The sequence below is a fragment of the Phacochoerus africanus genome, chromosome 10 (genome assembly GCF_016906955.1).
Source record: "Phacochoerus africanus isolate WHEZ1 chromosome 10, ROS_Pafr_v1, whole genome shotgun sequence".
In the NCBI taxonomy this organism is placed as follows: Eukaryota; Metazoa; Chordata; class Mammalia; order Artiodactyla; family Suidae; genus Phacochoerus; species Phacochoerus africanus.
Genome location: NC_062553.1, coordinates 110040982 through 110066400, shown reverse-complemented (window position 1 = coordinate 110066400; position 25419 = coordinate 110040982). Strand labels below are relative to the sequence as shown.

The window sequence follows — 25419 nt, the reverse complement described above, 5'->3', positions numbered from 1 at the left end:
GGATTTGCAAAAAATGTTCAGCATTGCTACACCTTACAATGTTCCTTTCCATTGTTACTGTTTTTGGAAAGTAATTTATGGGAGTTCCCTTTTGGCACAGTGGGTTAAGGATCCTGCCTTGTCACTGCAGTGGCTTCAGCTGCTGCTGTGGCAAAGATTCAGTCCTTGGCCCAGGAACTTCCATATGCTGTGGTCTCAGCCAAAAAACCTAATTAATTTATGTTAAATGGAATGGTTTTACTGTTTTTTAGCAAATTAATAAACATTTAAAATTTTTCCATTATAATTTCTAATATGAAAGACATGAATAAATATAAGCCCCATAATCAAAAATTCTTGGGAGATTCTGCTGTGGCATGGTGGATTAAGGATCTGGTGTTGCCTCAGCTATAGTGTAGGTCACAGCTGCAGCTCACATTCAATTCCTGGCCTGGCAACTTCCATATGCCGTGGGTGTGGCCATTAAAAAAAAAATCTTTGGGGTCCTCGATAATTTTTAAGAACATAAAAGAGTCCTGAGTCCAAATAGGCTAAGAACAGCTGACCTAGATAGAAGAGGCATGCCAGTCCTCTGAGAAAAAAAATTGTTCCAAGGAACTCTGAATAACCAACGTTGCAAGAGAGAATACAGGGCAATATTTGAGACACACATACTTATACTAAAAAATTATTCACTGTTTATCTGAAAAGTTATTTTGCTAAATCTGACAAAACATTTGTGAAGTGTGGAAGAAAACAGGAATTAGTGAAAAACGGTGAGACTTACAATAAATTCCTGGCTTTCCATTGTTTCTTCTGAAATTATATATAGTCAGGTCTCGGGAGAATAATCAGTGGTCATACAACTATTTATACCACCTAAAATGAAAAATGACAAAAAATATCAACATTGATGAACAGAGTAAGTATCAAATACAATTCTTCCCCACAAACTCTTGACCAGAGAGAGGCATTTAAGTGTTCTGAGATTATTTTACTACCAAGATAAACAACATGGGTGTAATCAAATTATCTGCCACTGAGAATAAAATAGTCGACACCACCCTGTGGAAAAAAAACTGCCAAGTAAAGAGAAACCTAATTAAAATATATGAAATAATTAGTAGGATCCCAACATTTTTCCAGATACTATAAAAATGCGTCAGGAGGAGTTCCCGTCGTGGCGCAGTGGTTAACGAATCCGACTAGGAACCATGAGGTTGCGGGTTCGGTCCCTGCCCTTGCTCAGTGGGTTGGCGATCCGGTGTTGCCGTGAGCTGTGGTGTAGGTTGCAGACGCGGCTCGGATCCCGCGTTGCTGTGGCTCTGGTGTAGGCCTGTGGCTACAGCTCCGATTCAACCCCTAGCCTGGGAACCTCCATATGCCGCAGGAGCGGCCCAAGAAATAGCAACAACAACAACAACAACAATAACAACAACAACAAAAAAAAGACAAAAAAAAATGCATCAGGAAATATGATCCCCACCCCTTGGTTCCTTATAGAAAGAATGTCAATTTTTAAACTTCTCTGAATTGCTACAATCCCCACAAGATGGCTCCCTTGCGTTGCGAATTTTTCCTTCTACATATTACACAGTATCTAAAACCAAGTATACATTATAGTACCTCTCCAGGGAAAAACCCTTTCAGTATCATTGCAATGAGTACTGCAGTTTCCCTATACTATTGGATAGAACTGTTTCCATATGCAAATGTGGAAATCAAAAATCACTGACAGTGAAATGAAGAAGCAGAGATGCCAAAGAAAATTATTATGTTTTTTCATAAACCACTGCCTCAGATCCCTGGACCAACAGCATTGGCACCACCTGAAAACTAATTAGAAATTCAAATTATTGAGTCCCCCCACCCCCCGACCTGTTAAATCATAAAATCTGGGGTTGGGGCCCAATAGCCTGTAATTTAACAAGTCCTGCAGGTGACAGAGATGGGTTCTTAAGTTTGAAACCTAGGAGGATTCAATAAAGCTACCATTTGTCACTCTGGATTGAATTCATCCTTTACGCATACAAAACATATAAAAATGGGCCACCTACTTAGTAATTATAAATTACATATGTTTAGTACTTACTGTGTACCAGACATTGTGCTAGGCCAAGAAACTAAAATGAACAAAATACTATTCCTAGTCTCAAATAATTTTCAGTATAGCAGGGTAATAACAGTAATTACGATAAAATAAAGCAGGGTTAAGCACAGGACAGGCACCTAAGTTGGTCCAGGGCATCAAACAATGCTTCCTGAAGGACATGTCTAAACTGTAAAATAACCATTAACCAAGGAAAAAGGCCAGGGAAGGTTATTTCCAAATAGAAATCAACATGCACAAAGGCCTGTGGAAGTTACAGCAAGGCATAATCCAGGAGTTCTAATACAATCAAGTGTCAGATAATGAGTTGTGAGATACGACTGAAAAAGTGAGCAGTAACAGGATGCAAAGAGTCTTCCATTTTATGCTACGTAGTGTGTACTTTCTATAAGGACAGTAGGAAGCCAGGGCAGGATTTTTTTTTTTTTGGTTTTTTCTAGGGCCGCACCCGCGGCATACGGAGGTTCCCAGGTGAGGGGTCTAATCAGAGCTATAGCCGATGGCCTACCCCAGAGCCACAGCAACATCGGATTCTTAACCCACTGAGTGAGGCCAGGGATGGAACCCACAAACTCATGGGTCCCAGTTGGATTCGTTAACCACGGCGCCACGACGGGAACTCCAAGGCAGGATTTTAAGAATAAGATTACACATGTGACTTGGGTTTTACAAAGATACCTCTGGCCAACAAATAGAGAAAGGATGGGATAAGGGGCTGGCAAATGATATGAAAACTTGCCCTATGACATAGTTCATAGGACATGACCTAGACCTACAGAGGCACTGCCTTTCAGAAATGTGACTCCCAGATTTCCCGGCATGGCTCAGTGGAAACAAATCCGACTAGGAACGATGAGGTTGCGAGTTCGATTCCTGGCCTCGCTCAGTGGGTCAAGGATCCAGCGTTGTCATGAGCTGTGGTGTAGGTTGCAGATGCGGCTGGGATCTGGTGTTGCTGCGGTGTGCGCTGGCAGCTCCAATTAGACCCCTGGCCTGGGAACCTCCATATGCCACAGGTGCGGCCCTAAAAAGCAAAAAAAAAAAAACCCCAAAGTAAAAAACAAAACTCCTATATCCTATACCCCTCCCCTCCAGCCCACAGGATTGCTAGATGCCTAATGAATGTCCAGAAGATAACGGAAAGATCCAGAGAAACATATTCATTCACTGTTGCTTATACAGCACCATATCTCTAGCCACAGAATAAGTTAGACATCCTATACACATAGATGAGACTACATGGTGTCAACATAATACTTGGCATGCGGCAGTTATTAACATTAGATCTCTTTAATAATAATAGTTATTACTTATTCAGCGTAATTATATGCTAGATACTGTTAAAATGCTTAAAATGTTCATACCTTATGGTATAGATATTTTAGCATTGATTTTACAAAAAGAAAACTGAGATATATAACAGATGAATAATTTGCCTAAGACCATAAAGTAAATAAACGGCAGATTCAGAATTCAAAACTAAGTAGTCAAATTTTGGAGCTCATATTTGCAAAAGTTACATTATATGACTATTTACCTAATACCTACTGTGTCAGGCAGGAATGGGACTAGATACTTTATATATAATATTTATCAGTCTCATAATCCTGAATAGTAGTTATTATCATCAATTTACAGATTAGGAATCCAGTATTTACTAATTTAGGATTACTTTTATGCTGTCTAGGAATTACAAAATAAATTCCCCCATTGTTTTCCTAAATTAGAAATATTATACGTGAGATTTAAATTTAAAAGGAACTGAGAAGGAGTTCCCGTGGTGGCTCAGTGGTTAACAAATCTGACTAGCATCCTTGAGGACTCAGTTCTATCCCTGGCCTTGCTGAGTGGGTTAAGGATCCTGTGTTGCCATGGGCAGTGGTGTAGGTTGCAGACTTGGCCTGGATCCTGTGTTGCTATGGCTGTGGCTTAGGACAGCTGCTACAGCTCTGATTCAGCCCCTAGCCTGGGAACCTCCATATGCTGTGGATGAGGCCCTAAAAAGAAAAAAAAAGAAAAAAAAAAGGAACTGAGAAGGTCCAAAGATTCATAAGTGGAAAATTAAGATTATAGGATTAGCATTTTTCGTTGTGGCTCAGCAGATTAAGAACCTGACCTTGTCTCAATGAGGATGCTGGATTCCATCCCTGGACTCACTCAGTGGGTTGCAACCTGCAGAGTACGTCGCAGATGTGGCTCAGATCTGGTGTTGCCCTGGCTCTGGATAGGCTCCAGCTGCAATTCCGATTCATTCAACTCCTAGTCCAGGAACTTCCATAGGCTGCAGGTGTGCTGGAAAAAGAAAAAAATTATAGGATTAAACCTTTAAAAAAAATCTAACTTGATCTTAAAATACTTAAGAGGTGTATTTGCCACAGTCAAAAGTGAGTCAATAGGAAAAATGTTTTCAGCCAGCAGCATCATATATATGAGATGCAAAGATAAAAATCCTGAAAATCTTCATCTCTCCACGTCTGTGAAACAATTCAAATGTTGACATATCTATAATGGGTGAAAACTTCATGTTCAAAAAGTTTTTGGCATAGAGACCCCAGATGTTCTGTGATAATTACATAAGTACAAAAATGCATATCTTCATACGTATACATAAGGTGTTACGCTGTTTCATAGATATATATATATATTCAGTGTTTTCACTAAAAAATGAACTATTCTTTTGCTAAGTTTGACGAGATGTTTTTGGTCCTGTTGTTTTGGAACAAGCCGGATCTTTCGAATCCCTAAATAGTTCACAGATTTAAGAGTTTAAGAGTCACGAATCATATACCCTGTTAAGAAGCCACCCTGTGCAGATAAGTAAAAGCCCATATTTCATTTGAGAGCACTAATTACCATAATCCTGTGTAACCAAACGACAATGGAGAATTGACCCTTCGTCAGTCCTAAAAAGAAACAGCAAAACCGTCTTTGGTTCTCACATGTATGAGGGAACTGCAAAGCAGAGATTGGTGAAGGCGAGGAAGACGGGGCACCAATTATTGCAAGTTGTTCGACCAAGCTGTGAGCCAATCCTGTTCCACACGGTATCCTTATCGTCCGCTTCTGGCGGAGCAAATTTCTTCGTCCAGTCGCGCCAAAATCAGCGACACCGCCTCTCGCCTCTTACTCCCCAGAAACCCCGGGAAACAGCTCATTTCACCCGGCCATTGCACAAAATCCACTTTCGAATCTCTCCCGCGAAAAGCCCTTGACGTCACCAACTCGCGACCACACCAAATCAAGACCCACTATTTAGCCCGCCCACCACTGCCCCAACCAGAACTGCCGTTTTCAAACCGCCAATCAAATTCTTTGCTGGATGCGAGCCTCTGAGGCGGCCGCGATCTCCGAGGCCCCGCCCCCATGCCGAGCCAGCCCACGCCTGTGACGTGTACGACGGACGCACAGCCTCTGGGCCTGTCTTTTCCGAGGCGTAGCGGAGGACGGTGTCGCTCATCCTATGACGCGGAAACAACCACGACTCTAAGGATCGGGAGACGGGAAGGATTGAAGGACGCAGTCTCTGGCCCTACTGTATTTTGGGAATTGGACGGAGTAAGTTCTAAGTGGACTATGGGGTTGCCCTGGCTGGGTGAGATCTAAAGTCCTCAGTGCTTTTTCATGCAGTCCATTCTATCATCTGTCGTCCTTCTCGCCCTGCCCCCTCCCATGAGTCCATCACTTCGCCTGTCCTAGTTCTCTGTGCGCACGCGCAAAAAGTCCTCTGGCAGTCTTTGTAGTTCCAATCGTCAGTGGTTGGGGGCGCTTGCTGTCCGATGTTGGCAGGTTTGGGGCAGTCCCGCATTTTCTGCTTCCACGCGGAAGGACGAGAGGGTAAATAGCTTTGCTTCGCAGGTTTGCCTTTTGGTGGCAGAAGGCTAACGAATGTGAGAGTTTGTAATTTAAAATTAAGTCATTTTCTCGTTTAGAACTTTGCTCCTTGTCATTCGAAGAACTAAAAGTCCAATTAGGGAAAAGAGCCAACAAGTAAGAACTAAATACAGTGTATGAGTGCACTAATAAATACGTAAGGGGAAACAGATGAGGCCATTAATTAGGGAACACGTGGTAGTGGAAAGCTGCAGAGAGTAAAATGCCATTTAACCTGAGCTTTAAAAATTGAATAGGAGTTTATAAAGCAAGGAAGATGAGAAGACTCATTTAAAGCAAAGGCATGGAGACAAAGTGTGTGGGTATCGCTAAATAGTCAACTGTGACTAGTGTTTCTTAACCTTTATGGCATCCATTTACTTGTTAAAATCTATCGTTGATGGGGAAAAAAATGTAATGTATACATGTAAGGATAACTTGATCCCCTTGCTGTACAGTGGGAAAAAAAAAAAAAAATCTATCGGTTGAGCCTCCGGGGAAAATGCATGTACATATTAAACCATTTTGCTATAATTTTTTTGAAAGAAAAGGTGTGAAAGACATTGAAGTGGCCAAGAAAAAAAATAAAACTGGATGTCTTGTCTAGCTTACTCTTCCAGGTTATCTCTGCCTTTCACTGTCACTTAATTTGTACAAGAGTCATAATTTTACCTTTTCATTAAAATTTATCTTTTAAAAATTTCCTGGGATTCACAAGAAATCTTAAAACCCACCTCAAATTCCATAGACTGCAGATTAAGAGTTCCTGAGTCAGAGCATTGACTGCATGGTGACAGGTTGCAAGAGTTTCTACTAAAAGGTAGGCAGTATGGAAGTCAAGCATACCTGAGCTTGCTCACTTACCTAGCTTTAGCCAAGTTACTTAACCTTTGAACCTTCATATAAAGAAGTTAAACAACCCAAAGGGGTTGTGAGGATTAAAACCATGTATGTAAAGTAACGGCATTGTTACACAGTAACTTTTATTCTTTGCTAAAGCCCATGAAGTCCCTTGGTTTATTTAACAGTTTTTTTAAAATATAGATATATTCAGTTATAAGAAGATGCTAAGGAATTTCTAATGTTGAAAGTTTTAACATCAGGATCACAAAATTAGATCTGTTTTAGACATGTTACACAGCTTCTGTGAAGAATGGATGACTTCTAGAACAATTTATAAACTGTTTCTATTATGGGGACAGTAGTTGTGGAAAACGTTAGATGGAGCTAAAAGCCCTTTCGCAGGTTGAATTGATAGGACTTAATGACAGATTGGCAAATGATAAAATGATAATGGTTCCAAATTACTGAGTATGCACTATATAGCAGCCATGTTTAGTGTTTTATTTGCATTATTTTGATGAATTCTTATAACAAGCTATTAGGTAGGTCTAATTTTAATAAACATTTTATAGACCTTGGAAAGATGAGGTAATTAGCTCAAGATCCATACAGCTAGTAAATAGCTTGATTGGCTAACTAAGTAGAATATGTCATCCTTAAATAAAATGAGTATGGTGAGAACAGACATGGGTAGGAAAAATAAAAGTTTGATTTGAAATGTATGGGTGACAGTAGACACATTTGTTACCATTCATAGGACATTGAGAAAGTAAACTGTAAAGATAAAAATTATAGCAGAAGTGCTGCCGTGTACTTCCTCATCTTCCGCAGCTATTGTGTAGGGAAGCTAACTTGTCCTATAGCTTGTTATGTTCTATTTGATGCATGTCTTCCTCTAAAATGAAGGTATATTTGGTTATCTACAGAATATATGTTTAAGATCGAAAATTACAGATAAGTGTTATTCATAGCAGGCAAGATTTTCTGAGCTTAATTCTTTAAGCCACCAAAAAATCCTTAGGAAAAGGAAAGAAGGAGACTATTTGTGCTGAGATGTGAGAATGATCAGAAAAATCTAATTTCTGGGAGAAGTGTGATTTTTGTGCTTATGCAGTTCTGTCCACTATTTTCTTAGATGATGGCTTTGACAATGAAAAGAATTAGAGAGCTGCTAACCTGCCCTTTATAATTTGTAGTTTTTCAGAAGGGAAAGTTAGATCCTGCTGTAGTGACAATCAGAGCTACATTTGTATCTTCTTTATAATCCCATAATTCTGCCTCTTTACAAAATAACTTGAAATGCTTAACACTTTACAGTTTATTAGATCCTTTTAGCTTTTAACCAACAAATGCTGAGGTTGTGATCAAGCTGGAGTCCCTGCATTCACAGTATTTATATTCTAGTGAGGCAGATGAGCAATAAAATTATAATTCCAGGTAGGGATGAAAGCATGTAAGTATAGAAAGTGGTGACCTAAAGGGTGTGTAGGGTTAAGGTTGGCAGGAAGGGGTATTTTAGACTGGGTGAAAGAGAAAGCCCCTATGAGGAAGTGACAATCGGGAGTTCTTGTGGCTGAGTGGTAACGCATCAGACTGATATCTTACATGAGGATGCTTGGTTCCATCCCTGGCCCTGCTCGGTGGGTTAAGGATCTAGCATTGCCATGAGTTGCCGTGTAGGCCACAGACGTAGCTCGTATCCTGTGTTGCTGTGGCTGTGGGGTAGGCTGGCAGCTGCAGCTCCAAATCAACCCCTAGCTGGGGAACTTCCATATGCTGCGGGTGCAGCCCTGAAAAAAGAAAAGAAGAAGAAATAGAAAGTGAGTGACATTTGCAGAGACCTGAAGAACAAGGAAGTTATCCTTACAGGTGTGACAGGGAGGCTAGGGAACAGCAGGAGCAAAAGCCTTGCAGTGGGAAAGGCCTTACTTAGCATGTTGAAGGTGGTTTGTTGTGGTTCCAGCCCAACTGGAAGAAGATGTAAGTGATGAAGGACGTTAGCGCGAGATCACCTGGCCAGATGGAATAAGGCCTGTAGGCCACGGTAAGAATTTCGGATTTTTTTTTTTTTTTCTTTTTAGGTCTGCACCTGCGGCATATGGAAGTTCCCAGGCTGTGAGTCAAATCCCAGCAGCATCTGCAACTTATGCCGCAGTTTGCAGCAACGCCGGATCCTTAACCCACTGGGAGAAGCCAGGGATCTAACCCAGATCTTCAGGGACACTGCGTCGGGTTCTTAACCCGATAAGCCATGGCAGGAACTCCAGAATTTTGGATTTTATTCCGAATATGGTAAGAAACCTGGGGAGGATTTTGTTCAAGAGAGTGATATTTCGTTTACCTGTTTAAATGATTATTCTGGCTGCTATCTGGAAACTGACAATAATGGAAGAAGAGTATCAGCATGTATTAGGGTGTGTTTATGGAAGTTAACGCAGGATTTGGTGATGGTTTGGAGCAGGTGATTGTTATGGAAGAAATGAAGATGTACACCCTTCGTGTTCAGGATGTAAAGGTACAGCTAACAGAAACGCTAATGAAGTGGCTATGGGGTATAAGGAAAGAAGAATTAAGGAGAATTCTGGTGTTTTTGCCCTCAGCCATTTTGTCACTGGTGTTTTGAGATGGAGAAAATTAGGCAACGAATAGGTTTTTTTAACATTTGAGAGTTCAATTTGCACCATTTTAAGCTTAAGATATACTTTTTTTTTTTTTTTTCTTTAGGGCCGCCCCAGCGGCATATGGAGGTTCCCAGGCTAAGTGGTCGAATCGGAGCTGCAGCTGCTGGCCCATGCCACAGCCACAGCCGTGCCAGATCGGAGCCACATCTGTGACCTACACCTCAGCTCGCAGCAACGCCAGATCCTCAACCCCCTGAGTGAGACCAGGGATCAAACCCAAAACCTCATGGTTCCGAGTCAGGTTCCTTTCCACTGTGCCACAACAGGAGCTCCTGGAAAAGAGATTTGTGAAACCAAGCCAAGGAGCTTGAAGCCAGAGACCCTCCCAAAGGATGTCTGTGTAGATGAGAAGAGAGCTCGGACTGAAAGCAATCCTAGGCAGCAGGTAGAGGTAGAGCAGAGTAGGGGGGACCAGAAAAAAAGGAATTGAAGGGGAAGAAAACGCTCCCGGAAGCCAAATGAAGGCAGTGTTCTCAGGGAGTAACGACAGCAAGTGCTACAGAAAGGTAATGTATAATAGGAGATAGACTGTTTCATAGTTTTTCATAGGGTGGTGGGAAGGAAAGCCTGCCAGGATGGGTTGAGGTGAAAGTGTGACATGAGGAATGTGGTAATGCAACACTAATTACACTTGATTGTTTTCTAATGATTAATTTTGACCTGTAGTTCCATTTTATGAGGTACGCTAGTAGCAACAGCTAAACAAATACTTCATTACTTGTATATTTTTAAAATTGGTGCTTGGGTGATCAGCAAGGAGCCTATTCTAAAAATGCCAAAATTCTCCTCCTATTGGTGAGAATGCATATCTGGTTGGGGATTTGAAATGCATAATAGCTTTGTACCCTGTTACTGAATATCACTTTGAGACATATTATTTCTGTTGCTGTCTGCAAGCATCACTATTGGCAGTGACAGATTCTAGCCAACGGACTCAGGAGACACAAATAGGCTTTAATCTGTAACTGTTTACAGAACTTTAAAGGCTACAGGGCAGAAGATACTTAGGGACAGTATCTTTGTCTAGAGTCCCAGGCCCAGCACTAACCCAAATCCACTGATTTCCTCCCAGCTGCCCCTTATCTACAACAGATGTGTATGGCATTTACAGATAAAGGCAAAGGTGTTTGGGGGCACCTTGATACATATATGTAAAAGCTTTAGCCCTTTTGCCTGCATATCTCTTATGTCGTCCTGGTCACAGGCCCAAGGCCAGCATACCAACTGATAGCAGCTCCCACCCCCAGTGCAATGGGAGACAGTAAGACTCCACATCTGTCTAAACTCTTGTTTCCCAGGAGACTGTTATGGGAGACACAGGTTATTCTTTTTAGTGATTACTGTGTATTAGGGCTGGGGGTGATGGGTAAAGCATTTTAGGCAGTTGTAAGTGCAATGGAGAAAGAAATAAGGTGGGGGAGATAAAAGCATCCAGAAATTGCAGTTTTAAATAATGCAGTGGCCAGTACTGCAACTAGTTATAAGTTCAAAAAGCCCACCTTTTGAGTTTGGCTAAGCAACCTGAGGAATAAGGTGATCAAGAGTAAAAGATGTTAGTGTCCAAGTTTCCTTAATTTTTACATTTTGCCTTTGCTAACTTAAACCTTGAGATTGCTTTTTAAGGTAAAAGCAAAGCCAAGTGAGAATTAGTGTCGAAGAGCTTGAAAAACAAAACCTAAAAAACACAAGGCCAATGAAAATTTCCACAGCTGATGGTGAAACTCTGACCTCTAGGAGTTCCTGTTGTGGGAATCCGACTAGTATCCCTGGCCTTGCTCAGGTGGTTAAGGATCCAGCACTGCTGAGCTGTGGTCACAGATGTGGCTTGGATCCTACACCAGTAGCCTGGGAACTTACATGTCATAGGTGCGCGTATTTTCCTATATTGCTGAATTGCTTCTGATTTACAGGAATGGAAACAAAAAGTGGAAATCTAGAAAAAGCAATGGAAGAGGAAAGCACTGAAAAGAAAAAAGAAGTAGAAAAAAAGAAACGGTCTCGAGTCAAACAGGTGCTTGCAGATATTGCAAAACAAGTGGACTTCTGGTTTGGAGATGCAAATCTTCACAAGGATAGATTTCTCCGAGAGCAAATAGAAAAATCTAGAGATGGATGTAAGTTTGTTTCTATAATAACTGACCTAACTTAAAAGTGACCCACTTTTTAAATGATTACTTTTTCCGTCATAGCTGGTTTACAGTTTTGTCAGTTAAGGTGACCGGGTCAGTCTTTTTCCCATTGTTATATAGCAGGGTCTCATTACAAAGGATAGAAGGCAGAATTCAGACAAGCATTTACTCAAAAAACACCCGTTTAAAAGGAAAAAAATGTCAAATTCGTATCAGTATTTAATGAGAAAAAATATTAATTTTGTTCACTTGTTTTCATTATAGATGTTGATATATCACTTCTTGTGTCATTCAACAAAATGAAAAAATTAACCACTGATCGAAAGCTAATAGCCAGAGCATTGAAAAGTTCCGCTGTTGTGGAGGTAAGAATTGTTACAACTTATTTATGTCACATGATATTGTATTATTTATTAACCTTATATACTGTTTTAAAGCTGGATTTAGAAGGCACCAGAATTAGGAGAAAAAAGCCTCTGGGCGAAAGACCAAAAGATGAGGATGAGCGGACAGTGTATGTGGTAAGCCTGGAAAGAAAGCTCAGAGCTGTCCCCAAAGAACCGAAACATTTTTAATATTCAGTTATTAAAAGTAAAATTTTATTTATTATTTAATATCTACTTTGATTTACCATAGGAGTTATTGCCCAAAAATGTTAATCACAGCTGGATTGAAAGAGTGTTTGGAAAATGTGGAAACGTTGTTTATATAAGTATTCCACATTATAAATCTACTGGAGACCCAAAGGGATTTGCTTTTGTGGAATTTGAAACAAAAGAACAAGCAGCAAAAGCTATTGAGGTAGGTCCAGAACCTAAAACAAAAAGAGAAAGAAAATTACCAAGTGTTTTAAACAGTAACCAAAAAAATTCTACATTATTTCATTTCAGTTTCTTAATAACCCACCAGAAGAAGCACCTAGAAAACCTGGTATATTTCCCAAAACCGTGAAAAATAAGCCCATTCCTACCCTTAGGGTGGCGGGTAAGTTGGTTATTTTTAAAGTAGATATAGTTGAAGTAAAATGATGTTAAGGTAAACTAAAATTAATGCTACAATTTTTACAGAAGAAAAGAAAAAGAAAAAGAAGAAGAAAGGCCGAATGAAGAAAGACGACAACATCCAGACCAAAGACTCAAATACAGACACTACTAGCAAGGACACTGTCGATAAAGTAAAAAGATCGAGGACCACATCTGAGGGCTCAGAAGTAGAGGTTACCGAACCCCAAAAGCCACCCTCGAAGAAAAAGAAAAAACGGGAAAGAGCTGAAGTGTCTGGCTTACCTTTAGTCAAAGCAGGGAAAAGGAAGAGAAGTAGCTCCGAAGATGCAGATTGCCTAACTCCAAAATCAAAAATTAAAAAAATGGCTCAGAAAGACAACATGATAAAAGAAGCTTCTGAAGTTTGCCAAGAAAACAAAGGTAGGTATTTCGAGCTTTAAAGTTAGGATTAGATAAATGAGGCTTTCTCTTCACTTTTATTATATGTCTTATTTCTCTTTCATTTAGAATTAGAAATTTCTACTGAAGAGGAGAAGGATACTGGAGATACGAAAGACGGATCCCTCTTGAAAGCCAAAAGAAAGCATAAGAAGAAACATAAAGAGAGGCATAAAATGGGAGAAGAGGTCATACCTCTGCGAGTATTATCGAAGTAAGTCAGTGGCAAAACACGTTCCCGTCGGCAGTTGCCACACCCCATCACCATTGCTAAAGTGCAATTCCAGTTTGTATTGAACAGAGTTGCATATTAGCAACAGTCATGGCCTGTAGCCAGTATCTGCGCTCAAGCTGGTTTAACACTCTTGAAGTTTCAAAAAGGAACCACCGCACTAAAACATGGAAGCACTTATTTTTTTTCTTCAATTTACAGCAAGTGGCTCCATGTTAAAGTAGAGGGTGTTCCTTAGCACATTGCAGGGGACAGCTTGAAAGTACCAGAGACCAGCAGTTCAGTGACGTTTCCTTTAAGTTAAAATGTAAAAGTAAGACTTACCATCACTAAAACATGGAAGCACTTACTTTTAGAGTTTGAAAGCAAGTACATCCACGTTTAAGTGGTGGGGAGCCCGGTCTCGGGGAGGGGAGCAGTGGGAAATCATGATCATCCTTTCGCCTGTAAAGGGAATTTAGAAAATAAACTGGGATCAGAACGAACGTGTCGGTTTGGAGACACCTCCACTGAAACATGGAAGCACTTACTTTAGTTTTAGACAGCAGGTACCCCCATGTTAAAGCAAAGGGGATCCCCTTGGCTTCTTGAAATTAGAAAAGATATCTGCGTGCGGAAGCATAATTTGGATTCACTTCTACTAAAACATGGAAGCACTTACTTTAAAAGTCACAGAAAGCACTCCCAGGTTAAAGTTAAAGGGAGTCCATGTCATCGGGGTGAGAAATAAGTAGGAGAAAGGAAATGGCATACCTTTTAGAAGTTTTTCTTAACCTTCTGGGATTACAGTTTCCTAGGAGTCCAGTTTTCCTGTAGAAGGTTAAAAGGCTGGGACTTTGGGCACTTGTATTTATACTATTCTTAACTCTGGGATTCCTTTTGCCTTTTTATCTCAGAGAATCATTACAAGAGCTCTTTGTTATTCTAATGTATCAGCTCTCAGGGAATGTATGGTCCTGGGTGGGTCTGGATGCCTTTTTTGTTTTTTTTTTTGAAGTATACACATGTCAATGTTAACAGCTAAAACCATTACCGCAGATATCCTCCTCTTTAAAAAAAAAAAAAAAAAAAAATCCCCTATCTGCTTGTTTGATGGCATAGATTAGGGTAACAATGAGTGCTCCTGCCGGGCTGGAGAGCCATTGTGTTTCTATCTGGAGGAGCTCTAGCTGTTTGAAGAAACATCTACATGTTAAATGTATGTAAATAAATAAATTGCTTCCATGGGGTGTTTTTTTCTTCTTAGAAATTCTTTTAGACTCAAGTAAATGCTGAGGAATGTTATCTCTCAAATTGGAAGCAGTTTAACAAATCATCTTTAAATTTTAATTTCTCATTCTCCCCTCTCCAGAGCTGACTGACTTTAGTAAATGTTACTTGTTAGTTAATTTAATACTTTTATTTCCATAAATTCAAATATTTGGAACATACTCAAGAATTCAGATGGCAAATAGGAAACATTTAATCTAAATGTTGGGGCAAAGGGAACTTTGCTTGCTTCCCAGATGGCCTTAGAACTCAGGATATGTGTTTAAAGAAAGATGGGGAGAAGAAGTGGTTGTAAGTCACACAGTGAATGTCTCTATTTAGATATTTACTTTTTATTTAATGATCTGTTGTCACATTACAGGTTTTTTTTGTTGTTCCAGGAGTGAATGGATGGATTTAAAAAAAGAGTATTTAGCACTGCAAAAAGCCAGCATGGCTTCTTTAAAAAAAAGAATATCCCAAATAAAATCGGAATCGGAAATGGAAACAGACCATGGAGTACCTAATAAGTTGGAGATGAAAAATGAAAAAAGTAAACATCACTAATGTATTTTTGTAGCACTATATTGTACTTATACTAAAATGCTCTTTTTGATTTATTATAGTATAAACTTCAGCTTTAAAAACTTAATTATGCAATGATGGTTATTAGAACAGTTACTGATTTGTCAAGTTGTCCAAGCGTGTTATTTATTTCTAGTATAAGAAAATTTGAGGAGTTCCTGTCATGGCTCAGTGGTTAACGAATCCGACTAGGAACCATGAGGTTGTGGGTTTGATCCCTGGCCTTGCTCAGTGGGTTAAGCATCCAGCGTTGGCATGAGCTGTGGTGTAGGTCGCAGACGCGGCTTGGATACCGCTCTGGCCAGCGGCTACAGCTCTGATTCGACCCCTAGCCTGGGAACCTCCATATGCTGTGGGAGCAGCCCTAGAAATGGCAAAAAGACAAAAAATATATATATATATATTTGAATGCCTTTTTTTTGGTCTAGTAGTAAGTGCCTACTTTATGAATTGAGCAAGTTTGTGCAAAGGTCATCACTTCTCACCTGTCATTTCATTCCTTGGTATTAACTACAAGCAGGAACAAATTAAAATAAGATTTTCATGAAATCTTCAATATCAGGATATATTTAAATTTCTATAAGTTTGAAAATAGAAATTTTCACATTTCCACTGTAATTTATATAGAATATTCATAAATATTATCCTATGCATGTTTATTTTCTTTTTATATTGAGTAAAGCACTTTAATACTTGGTTCAGTGAAAAGGGGCATTTTTTAAAGCTTTTTCAAATGCTCTCAACAGTAAAAAGTTTGCACTTATAGTAATAAAAATTTTTGTATTTCATGGTAATCTGCAATAAGTAGTAAGACTTACAACATGGTAACTTTAAATCAGGCTGAAAAAACCTTTATTGCTATTCGAAATGGGCCTCCTAAGTGCTAAATGATTAAATGTAAAGGACTTTTCCTGGTCTTTTTCTTTTCACATCTGCAGCAAACGGTGAAGAGTGTTGTCCCCAGGAGAAGGTTAATGCAACAGGACCTCAGTTTGTGAGCGGTGTGATTGTGAAGATCCTTAGCACCGAGCCTCTACCTGGCAGGAAACAAGTCAGGGTAATAATGCTTTTGAATCTCCAAGATAGTTGTCTTCCTTTTCTCTTAAAGACTAAGCCTTATGAAAATGTTCTGAACGTGGAAAATGAAGCCAATCAAATTAGAGTTTGTTCTCTTGTGGTAAACTGTTTGTTGGGTTTGATTCCACAATAGTCCTTAGGTTTGACCTGAGGCAAATTCTAAAGATGGAAATTCCTCACTGGATCACATTTAAAGTGTACATAGTTTAATGCTTTTATCAGAAGACTACAGTTTGTGCTTATTTTTTTCAGTGTTCCTAATGGTCATTGTATGGTTGGTTGTATGAGAAAACCATCCTATAGTCATTATTAACTAAAAGAGCAGATAAAGTCAAATGCTTTCCCAGTATTCATTTTTTTAGGAAAATACTTATTGCTACAACTTTTTAATAGATTTCAACTACATTAGAGTTGGTCTGAAATTCTTTTTTGTTTTCTTTTTTTTTTTTTTAGGGCCCCAGATGTGACATGTGGATGTTCCCAGGCTAGGGGTTGAATCAGAACTGCAGCTGCCAGCCACAGCCACAGCAGTGCCAGATCCAAGCTGCATTTGCAACATTACACTGCAGTTTATGGCAACACTGAGTCCTTAACCCTCTGAGTGGGGGCTGGGGATTGAATCAAGTCCTCAAGGATACTAGTCAGGTTCGTTCCTGCTGAGCCACAACAGGAACTCCTCAAGTTGTTTTTAAAAATTGTAGTCATCTGTTTGTCTAGTTTGCAGCTAACTAGAGAATTTGTAATTTTTTTTTCAGGTGAGCTTTTAGCTTTCAATAGATATCTTAAAGATTTTGTAACTTGAAGTCAGTACTGTTTTGGAATAATAGCAATAATATGCATGTACTTTTCACTTATGATGTTTTTTGTTTTTTTTTTTAACCTTTTTAAATTGCCACTCCCACAGCATATGGAAGTTCCTAGGCCAGGGATTGAATCTGAGCCACACCTGTGGCAACACTGCATCCTTTAACCCTCTTCGATGACCCCAGGAATCGAACCCATACCTCCTCAGGACCTGAGCTGCTACAGTTGGATTCTTAACCCACCGCACCACAGCAGAAACTCCTAGTTTATTTTAAGTTTTATTGAAGTATAGTTAATTTACAAGGCTGTAATAACTTCTGCTCTATAACAAAGTGACTCCTGGTTTATTTTTATCTTAAAAAATCTTTATAGGAATTGAAATTTTTTTCTCAAAGAAATGCAGGGTTTTTGGAGAAAATAGCCTTTATTTAATATATATATATTTTTGTTGTTGTTGTTGGCCACCCACAGGCATATGGAGCTCCAGGCCAGGGATCAGATCTGAGCCACAGCTGCAGCAACGCCGGATCCTTACCCAACTGTGTTGGGCCGGAGATTGAACCCTCATCCCAGCACTCCCAAGATGCTGCTGATCCTGTTGGGCTAGAGCAGGAGCTCCACCTTTTTTAATTTTTTGGTATATTCAATCCATGCCAATTATTTTTCATAGTTGAAACAACTATAGAAAAGTGTATTTTGAATAGCTCTAAAATTTTTACATGCATTTGCAGATAAATCCATGGTTCTACACAGTTTCCACTTCATATTGTTCTACTCTTTTTTTTTTTCCACTTTATATAGTTTATCATCTCTATCCTTTTGTACCAGCACAGCAATATTTCTTTCTTATTCACGTGTTCCTTTGTGTGGGAGTACCCTATTTTATTTACTATGTTTTTTCCCCCTTGGGCCGCGCCTACTCATGCAGAAGTTCCCTGGCCAGGGATCAAACAGGATCTACAGCACGGAGAACTGGATCCTAACCCGCTGCCGATCCATTAACCCACTGCGCCACAGGGAACTCCCTATTTTATTTACTCTTAAATCTTGTCACCCATTTAGGTGAGAAACTTTCTTTTAAATTATGCAACATGTTCTGTAACATAGCAAGTATATTTGAAGTTATTATAATGACATTCAGCATCATGTACTATGTTGTTTTGATTTTGCATAGACTCTTACCAGTCATGTATTTTAACTTGCATAGGTTGCTCATTCATCTGTAAGCACTTTTTTTTTTTTTTTTTCTATCGGTGGGGGCCTTACCCGTGGCATGTGGAAGTTCCAGTGCTAGGGATTGAACCTGCGCCACAGCAGTGACAACACCGGATCCTTAGCCTGCCCTGCCACCAGGGAAACCTGTAAGCACTTTCTATCTTAGAAATCCTATCCTAAAATTCTATAGCTGTCACTAACACAGATTTAGATTCTCCCTGCAATATTGATGAGGGATTTGATGAAGTATAGTCTATGGGAATGTAGCTCAAGAGCTTTTACTCGCTGATAAAATACTTAAGCAACCTCTTCTAAACAGGGAGAGTCACACAGCAAGGAAAAATTTCACCTCTAATGCTTGCTGTGAGAGCTTATTCCCAGATTTATATTACCAGCTTGCATTCAATAGTTTGGTAGGAATATAGAATTTCAGATAAGATAGATAAAAAATTGAGCGTGTAAATGTGGCTGTGGTTAGTCAGATTACAAAAGATTTAACAGAAAAATTACTCAGTTATATGGAATGACTGACATAAGTTTATTATACTTGTCAGAGCTTTTATTATCTAAATGGTAATTATGTAAATTAACAAATTCTTAGTTTATGGTCACTGAAATCTTAAATAACTGCATTAACCAAGTTAGTAGTTACTTACATTATGCTGGAAAAAAAAAAACTGGGCTGTGATGGCTACTGCTGTCTGTGACTTGCCCATGTGATTATCAGGTTAATTAGTCTTAGAAAGGTTTTAAATCTGAAGATTAGCCTGACATTATAATGGATATTTAGTAAATATCTTTTGAATTGTAGCCATCTATTCTGTCTGATAAATGAATTATAAAACTCTCACTACTACCAATAAATACATTCAGATTTTATCACTTTGTACCTTATTTTTCTTGCTTTATGTCTAAATTTAATGTTGATTAGTTAAGAGAAATGGGAAGATTTGGCAAGTCTGTTTTCTCTCCAGTTCTTTTAATTTTTCTTCTTCATTGAATTAGCATACATTTATTAAGTGCATATTTTGTGATAGGCAGTATTCCAAGTACTGGGTTAAGACCTAGTCCCTGGCTTAACACGTATGCATAGGTTTTTACTACTTATTCTCTATTATTAACTAAAAAACTTTTCTTACGAAATATTTCCAGGTATTGCTCAGTTCTTTCTGTAGTTGAGACTTGAAAAATCTGACACCTAAAAGTAATCTGAATTAGTTGTGTCTTGAAATTTTGGGTTAAAATTAAAGAGGGTGAGGTAGGCAAAATGCTCTTTTTCTTTTTTTTTTTTTTAAAGTGGGGAATCTCCAGTTATTTCTTTAGCTTTATAGATGGAAGTTGATGAATTAAGAATTAGTGTGACATTCCTGCATAATTGCTTTGCATACACTGTAGAACCCGCTGTGAGAAAAAAAAAATGGCTAGGAATGCAGGAATCTTGTTAATTTGCTCTCACAGCAGGCGTTATAGGTGAAACTTTTCCTTGCTGTGTGACTCTCCTTGTTTAGAAGAGGTTCCCTAGGTATTTCATCAGAGAGTAAAAGCTCTTGAGCTGTATTCCCATAGACTACTTGTAAACCTAGATCTTTGTAGGTTTTTTGAAACTATTTTCACCAGTGGTTATAAAATGTTTTACATGTGTTTTAAGTCATAAGTGATTTTGTACAGGTGAGTGGAAACACATCTTCTTTAATCCCTTTTGGGTTTTGTTTTAATTTTACTTTTTATTTTAACTACACTTGGAATTCCTAGATTGGAGGGTTGGGAGGAAGTATTTGTACCTTCTGCTCTATAAATCTTTTTTCCTTATTCAGTATTCTGATTCCAATTAAGATTTTAAGGATGCTGTTGAATGAAAGGAAGTTAGTACAGTGGATATTAAGTTGGTTCTCAACTTTGTCCAAGTCAATTTTTAAGGGCATTTATATATATTTTAGAAGAAATGTTTGATATAGGATAGTTATTCCTTTTTAATAACATGGCTTAATTGTATAATACATTCGGATACAATCAGTGGAATAATTTTAGAATTAGAATGAAACTTTTTTGTTATTAATTTTGATCTTTCTAAACTAATTCAGGATACTTTGGCAGCCATCTCAGAAGTGGTTTATGTGGATTTGTTGGAAGGAGATACAGAATGCCATGCTAGATTTAAAACGCCTGAGGATGCACAAGCAGTAATAACTGCGTATACGGAAATTAAAAAGAAACACTGCTGGAAACTCGAGATTCTTTCTGGTAAAACTTTACAAAACCTTCCTTTTTAAACTAATTATTGTTAAGTGATTGTTTTATAATTTCTGGGTTTTTAGTACTCTAATATGCATAAAGTAGAATTATATATAATCAGACAGCTAATCTGGTTCTGTTATTGACAGTGTAAAGCCTTAAATGTGTTTCTTTATATTCTTATGATCAATGATCAGTTTTTTCTTTTTTTTTTAAGGTGATCATGAACAGAGGTATTGGCAGAAGATTTTGGTAGATAGGCAGGCCAAACTTAATCAGCCTCGTGAAAAGAGAAGAGGCACTGATAAGGTAATCAATTCATATTTATCTTTTTTATTTCTCTAGATTGTGAATTTCCAGAATTAGAATTATTTTCCACACAAGGGAACATAATTATATATATATATATATATTTTTTTTTTTTTAACTAGTGATATAATTTAAATTTCTGGTTGCTTTCTTTGTAGTTTGGTGGTAAATGATTATTTAAAGATTCTCTTGGAGTTCCCATTGTGGCCCAGCGGTAAGGAACCCAACTAGTGTCCGTGTAGACTTGGGTTCAATCCTTGGCACTGCTCAGTGGGTTAAGGATCTCGAGTTGCAGTGAGCTACAGTGTAGGTCGCAGACAAGGCTCAGATGCCCTGTGGCTGTGGCTGTGACTGTGGTGTATGCCAACAGCTATAGCTCCAATTTGACCCATGGCCTGGGAACTTCCATATGCCTTGAGTGTGGCTCTAAAAATCAAAAGTAAATAAATAAAGATTGTCTAAATGGTAAAAACAATTTATTTAGTATGTAGTTTTTAAAGATATGAGCTCTACAGATAAGATTTACAAGCTCTGTATAACATTTCCTATAGCAGTGGTAAGCTTTCTTTCCTTTTTGCTAGAATAAGTTGACAAGTGATATAAACAAGCTAAATAAATACATTAAATAATTTAAAGGAAGCCTCTCTTTCAAAAATTTTATTTTAAATGTCACTAATTTTTTCAGATATTTATTGTTGCTAGTGAGCTGTCTCATTTATTCTTTTAAAACAAATTATTATACATGTAAAGGTTAATGCATCCTAATGTGCTTAGAACAAAATCGGGCACATAGTAACTAATATGACTATCAGTTTTTTGGTGTATTTTATAAAAATCAGAAAAATATAAAAATATAAATGTACATCTTTTATGATTGGTCATTTTTCCTCTGCTCTAGGTTTGATAACCTGGGGTCCTGTCATTTTTCCTCTGCTCTAGGTTTTGATAACCTGGGGTCCTGTTTACAAAATTCCTTTTTCTTAACTTAAAAATCAAGTTTTTTTCATCAGCCTTGCATTGCCCACAAGTAGTGGGATGTAATGATTTGGGGGGAGGTTTCCAAGTGGTCTTTGTTAATTCCATTTCCCTGAATGCAGACTGAATTTGTGATGGGGAGGCCTCCTTCCTTCTTAAGGACTCTTTCAGGTCTGTGAGGTGTTAATTTCAAAGCCTGCTTGAGATTATTTAAATGTTAAAATCTTTAATCCAGAACTCACAACTGAAATGAAGTCACTTTGTTAAATAATATGTCCTTCTAATTGATGTGAAATTTCATTTAAATTGTGTGTGTGTTTTTTTTTTTTTTTTTTAATTGGCCTCGCTGTAGCATACATAAGTTCCTGGGCCCAGGATGGATCTGGAGTCAGAGTAGTGACTACACCAGACCCTTAACTCACTGAACCGTCAGGGAAGTCCTACTTAAATTGTATATATTTTTAAAGCTAGAAGTTAGTTTTTTTTAAAATAAAGATTCCATCTCCATAAATTAGTTTTAGATAAGGAAATAAACATTGACCTAGGGAATTTTGTAAATTCAGTTAGAACACAGTGAGTAGCTCTATCACTGAACCAGAGAGTTCTTTAGCTGATTTCATTTACCTCCGGCTTATCATTAGCACGATTTATTTGATAAATAATAATATCTGAAAGTATGGAGTCCTAGCTGAAGCTATGGAAATAACTAGTTTACTCATCTCATGAAATGAAAAAACTATACCACACGGAATAGCTCCCCAGAGGAGATAAGGGTTAAACCATAATTAGTTTACTTTTTCATTAATTCACTTAATTAATATTTTGGTGCCTGTTTGTGTTCTAGGAACTGGGTAGATCTCCGCGAATAATAAAATCCCCTACTTCCTTGAGGCTTACATTTACTATAGGTCAGATGATGACAAGTGCTGTACAGAAAAATCAAATGAAAAGTGTTACAGGTTACCTCAGACGAGGTTGTCTGGGAAGTTAAGTTTGCAAAGGTGACAGTCAGCACACTCTCGGGAAGCAAGCAAGCGAGCCAGGAAAGTTGGGACGCACAGCTTTGCAGTCGGAGACAACATAAAGTGCTGAGGCCTTGAAGGGAGATAATTGGACCAGGAGGCCAGGGTAGCTGGGGTACAGGAAGCCAGCATGTCGGTGATGGAAATGAAGTGTTTAGAAAAAATTAGCAGCAAAACAAGTCTGACATGCCAGACCACCGTTTCCACGGTCGGATTATATTTGGTCCATAGTTGAGTGCAGAAAAAGCACTAAGTAAAAAATCCTTGTTCTTATTTTCACATTGTGGAGGAGAAGGCTACTGGGGACAGTTTCCTAAGCTCTGGTCAGTTTATACGGAATTAAAGGACAAAGGAATTGGTAAAGAAAAGTTTTATTTTCTGTGTATGGCATTTTTACATATAAAAATCAAGTACAGGTTAATTAAGACCTCTGTCAAAAGATCAGTAAGATGCAGGAAAGATCTGCCAAAGGGGTCTCATTCATTCTTTTTTTTTTTTTTTCGCCACACCCACGGGGTCGAACCTGCGCCACAGCAGCGGCACAGCAGTGACAACGCCGGATCCTTAACCTGCTGCGCCACCAGGGAACTCTTCATTCAGTCTTGCTAGACCAAATCTTTGGAGTGTACTCTCACTTTGAGCACGTTGGTAAAAATTAGATAACAGCTACTGGAGACACAGTGAGGCTTTTCTTATTTCTTTTTAGCTTTTAAAGTATATTTGAATTTTTTTGTTGTTTTTATCAAAATGGTCTTTCCTTTGCAAAGTACTGATATGTCAGATATTAAGCAGGTAAAGGTGGGGTTCATAAAATTTGTGAAGAGCATATAGACGTGACAGTTTTAAACACTTAACGTTTTGACTCACCTCACTGATGAATAGGCTTCTAGTTTAATCTAGAAGTGTAACCTGCCAATGGCCTCTTATCATCAAACATTTAAAGAAACTATTTTAATGAATACTTATTGGAATCTGTGTTTTTAAGAGAATAAGATTTTAATTTCCTCCAAAACTAGATTCTTTCAGTTTTCTATCAAGAAAGCTTTTGGAATATTTAGACATTTTAAATGGTCGTCTTCTGAATTCCACATAATTTCATTTACCTTTAAAATTTTCAAGTATTTATGTAAGGGTTTAGTAAAATGTAAGTATTCTTAATAGCAGATCCTTATTTTGAATATCTTTCAAATTAAGCAAACCCTTTTGGAGCACTTAACCCAAAATATGCTGTCTCATACAAAGAATATAGGTATTTTTAAGCACCATATAATGACTAAAGATTCCATATCATTTAAGAAGTGTTGTGATAATTAATACTCAAGCCCAGACAGATATGAAACAACTAATAAATATTGGTCCTTAACCCTCCTAAAATGTCAAAACAATTACCATCAGAATTTTTTTTTTTTTTTTAAATAATTGAAAGGTTTTTTTAGTACTCTGGAACTAAAGTGAGAGGATTTTAGCTAGTTCAAAGATTTAATATGTATTATATTTAATAAGCCATGATCTAAACAGTTTTCTCTGTAACTGATTTGACCTAAACTTAATTATCTCATTTGTCTAACTCATCACCTTTTTAAAAAATGTTATTCAAGCTAATAGTTATGAAATTTTTTCTAGTCATAATTCTCTTTTTGGTTTTAGGTATCCAGTACATTCTAATTTCTGATTTCTTTTTCTTTAGCTAATCACCAAAGGTGAAAAGATTAGACTCGCAAAGACTCAACAAGCAAGTAAACACATTAGATTTTCTGAATACGATTAAAAGAAATTTTGATTCACTCCCAAGATTTCACTGGATAGTGGAACTCTTCTTAAGAAATTTTTTTTTTTTTAATGGTAGTAATGCATAATGAATGTCTTTCTAAAACCTACATTTAATGAAGAAACAGTTTTGTTCTTTAACTTGTAAATAAGACTTTTCTAGAGACAGGTACATTATATACCATGATTTCCATTAAACATTGTATTTGTTGAAATTATCTGATATAAATCAACCTCAAAGTGATTTAGAAAATAAATGTGTTTTGAACAGTATCCTTAATTTTGTTGTTTTTGTATTATAAAAACAATAACATACTTGCAAAAATAATAATACATAAATGAATGGTTTAGGAAAAATGTAACAAAACTCTCACTGTACTTTTGTAGCTTGCTTTTTCCGTTTGAAATATCTTTTCATGTTGCTTTATACGGAGATGAATGTGTGATATTTCATTCTGCTCATTGTACTTTATGTTTCTGAGCTTCAGTTGGACAGAGCATATGAACTGTTTCCAATTAAAATAGTAAGTTTTAAAAGTATTGAGTTTGTTTTCATAAATGAAGCTAAACATTTTATTTTGGTTAAACTAAATAAGATGTACCAGATGCTGTGAACAGAGGGGAAAAAAAAAAAATCTAGGAATCATCCTTAGGCATCGCTGAAGTCTGTCATTTTATTCAGGAAAATCGGAGTGGAGGGTTGCCAGCCTTTCTAGAAATGAACCTACAATGTTTGTACATGACTGGTCTCTCAGTCTCTCATCAGGATGTCAGAATACTCTGGACACCCATGAGGTTCATTTTCTTGGGCTATACACCCGTTTCTAATTCCATCAGCTTTGTCAGGCAGTGGGGGCCTAATGTGGTTTTCCCTTCTGTACCTTGTGGGAGGCAGAGGA

At 37.9% G+C, this 25419-nt stretch overlaps 2 protein-coding genes across 9 annotated transcripts in view; one reads left to right on the top strand and one right to left on the bottom strand.

The window, feature by feature from the left end:
* Positions 1–5280, bottom strand: part of ZGRF1 (zinc finger GRF-type containing 1) — a 78634-nt gene extending 73354 nt beyond the window's left edge. For both annotated transcript variants that reach the window (XM_047799036.1, XM_047799037.1), the window contains exons 1-2: positions 5029–5280; positions 767–858 (exon numbers count right to left, since the gene is read on the bottom strand). In XM_047799036.1, the coding sequence (XP_047654992.1) occupies positions 767–787 (21 nt within the window). In that variant the 5' untranslated portion in view covers positions 788–858; positions 5029–5280. The remainder of the gene's footprint in view (positions 1–766; positions 859–5028) is intronic.
* A 207-nt stretch (positions 5281–5487) lies between these two features.
* On the top strand, positions 5488–25060 carry LARP7 (La ribonucleoprotein 7, transcriptional regulator). Of its 7 annotated transcripts, none has more exons than XR_007137482.1 (14): positions 5489–5644; positions 11394–11597; positions 11877–11977; positions 12050–12133; positions 12249–12413; positions 12503–12596; positions 12680–13036; positions 13124–13268; positions 14936–15087; positions 16058–16176; positions 20297–20456; positions 20665–20756; positions 23291–23433; positions 24441–24793. XR_007137482.1 is itself a non-coding variant. In XM_047798627.1 (13 exons), exons 2-13 carry the CDS (start codon positions 11396–11398, stop codon positions 24519–24521), a joined length of 1752 nt encoding a protein of 583 aa, XP_047654583.1. In that variant the 5' UTR covers positions 5489–5644; positions 11394–11395; the 3' UTR covers positions 24522–25060. The 7 variants fall into 7 exon arrangements, 4 of the variants coding, with proteins under 4 accessions (XP_047654583.1, XP_047654584.1, XP_047654585.1 ...); XR_007137481.1 differs by having other exon boundaries at positions 23288–23433; XM_047798627.1 differs by lacking the exon at positions 23291–23433 and having other exon boundaries at positions 24441–25060.
* Positions 25061–25419: the final 359 nt, after the last annotated feature.

Bases quoted from the DNA above. Each gene is read 5' to 3' on its own strand.
- LARP7 (XM_047798627.1), top strand. From the start codon at position 11,396: ATGGAAACAAAAAGTGGAAATCTAGAAAAAGCAATGGAAGAGGAAAGC. The intron at 13,269-14,935 runs GTAAGTCAGTGG...TTGTTGTTCCAG, and splicing joins CCTCTGCGAGTATTATCGAA to GAGTGAATGGATGGATTTAA. The intron at 15,088-16,057 runs GTAAACATCACT...TCACATCTGCAG, and splicing joins GGAGATGAAAAATGAAAAAA to CAAACGGTGAAGAGTGTTGT.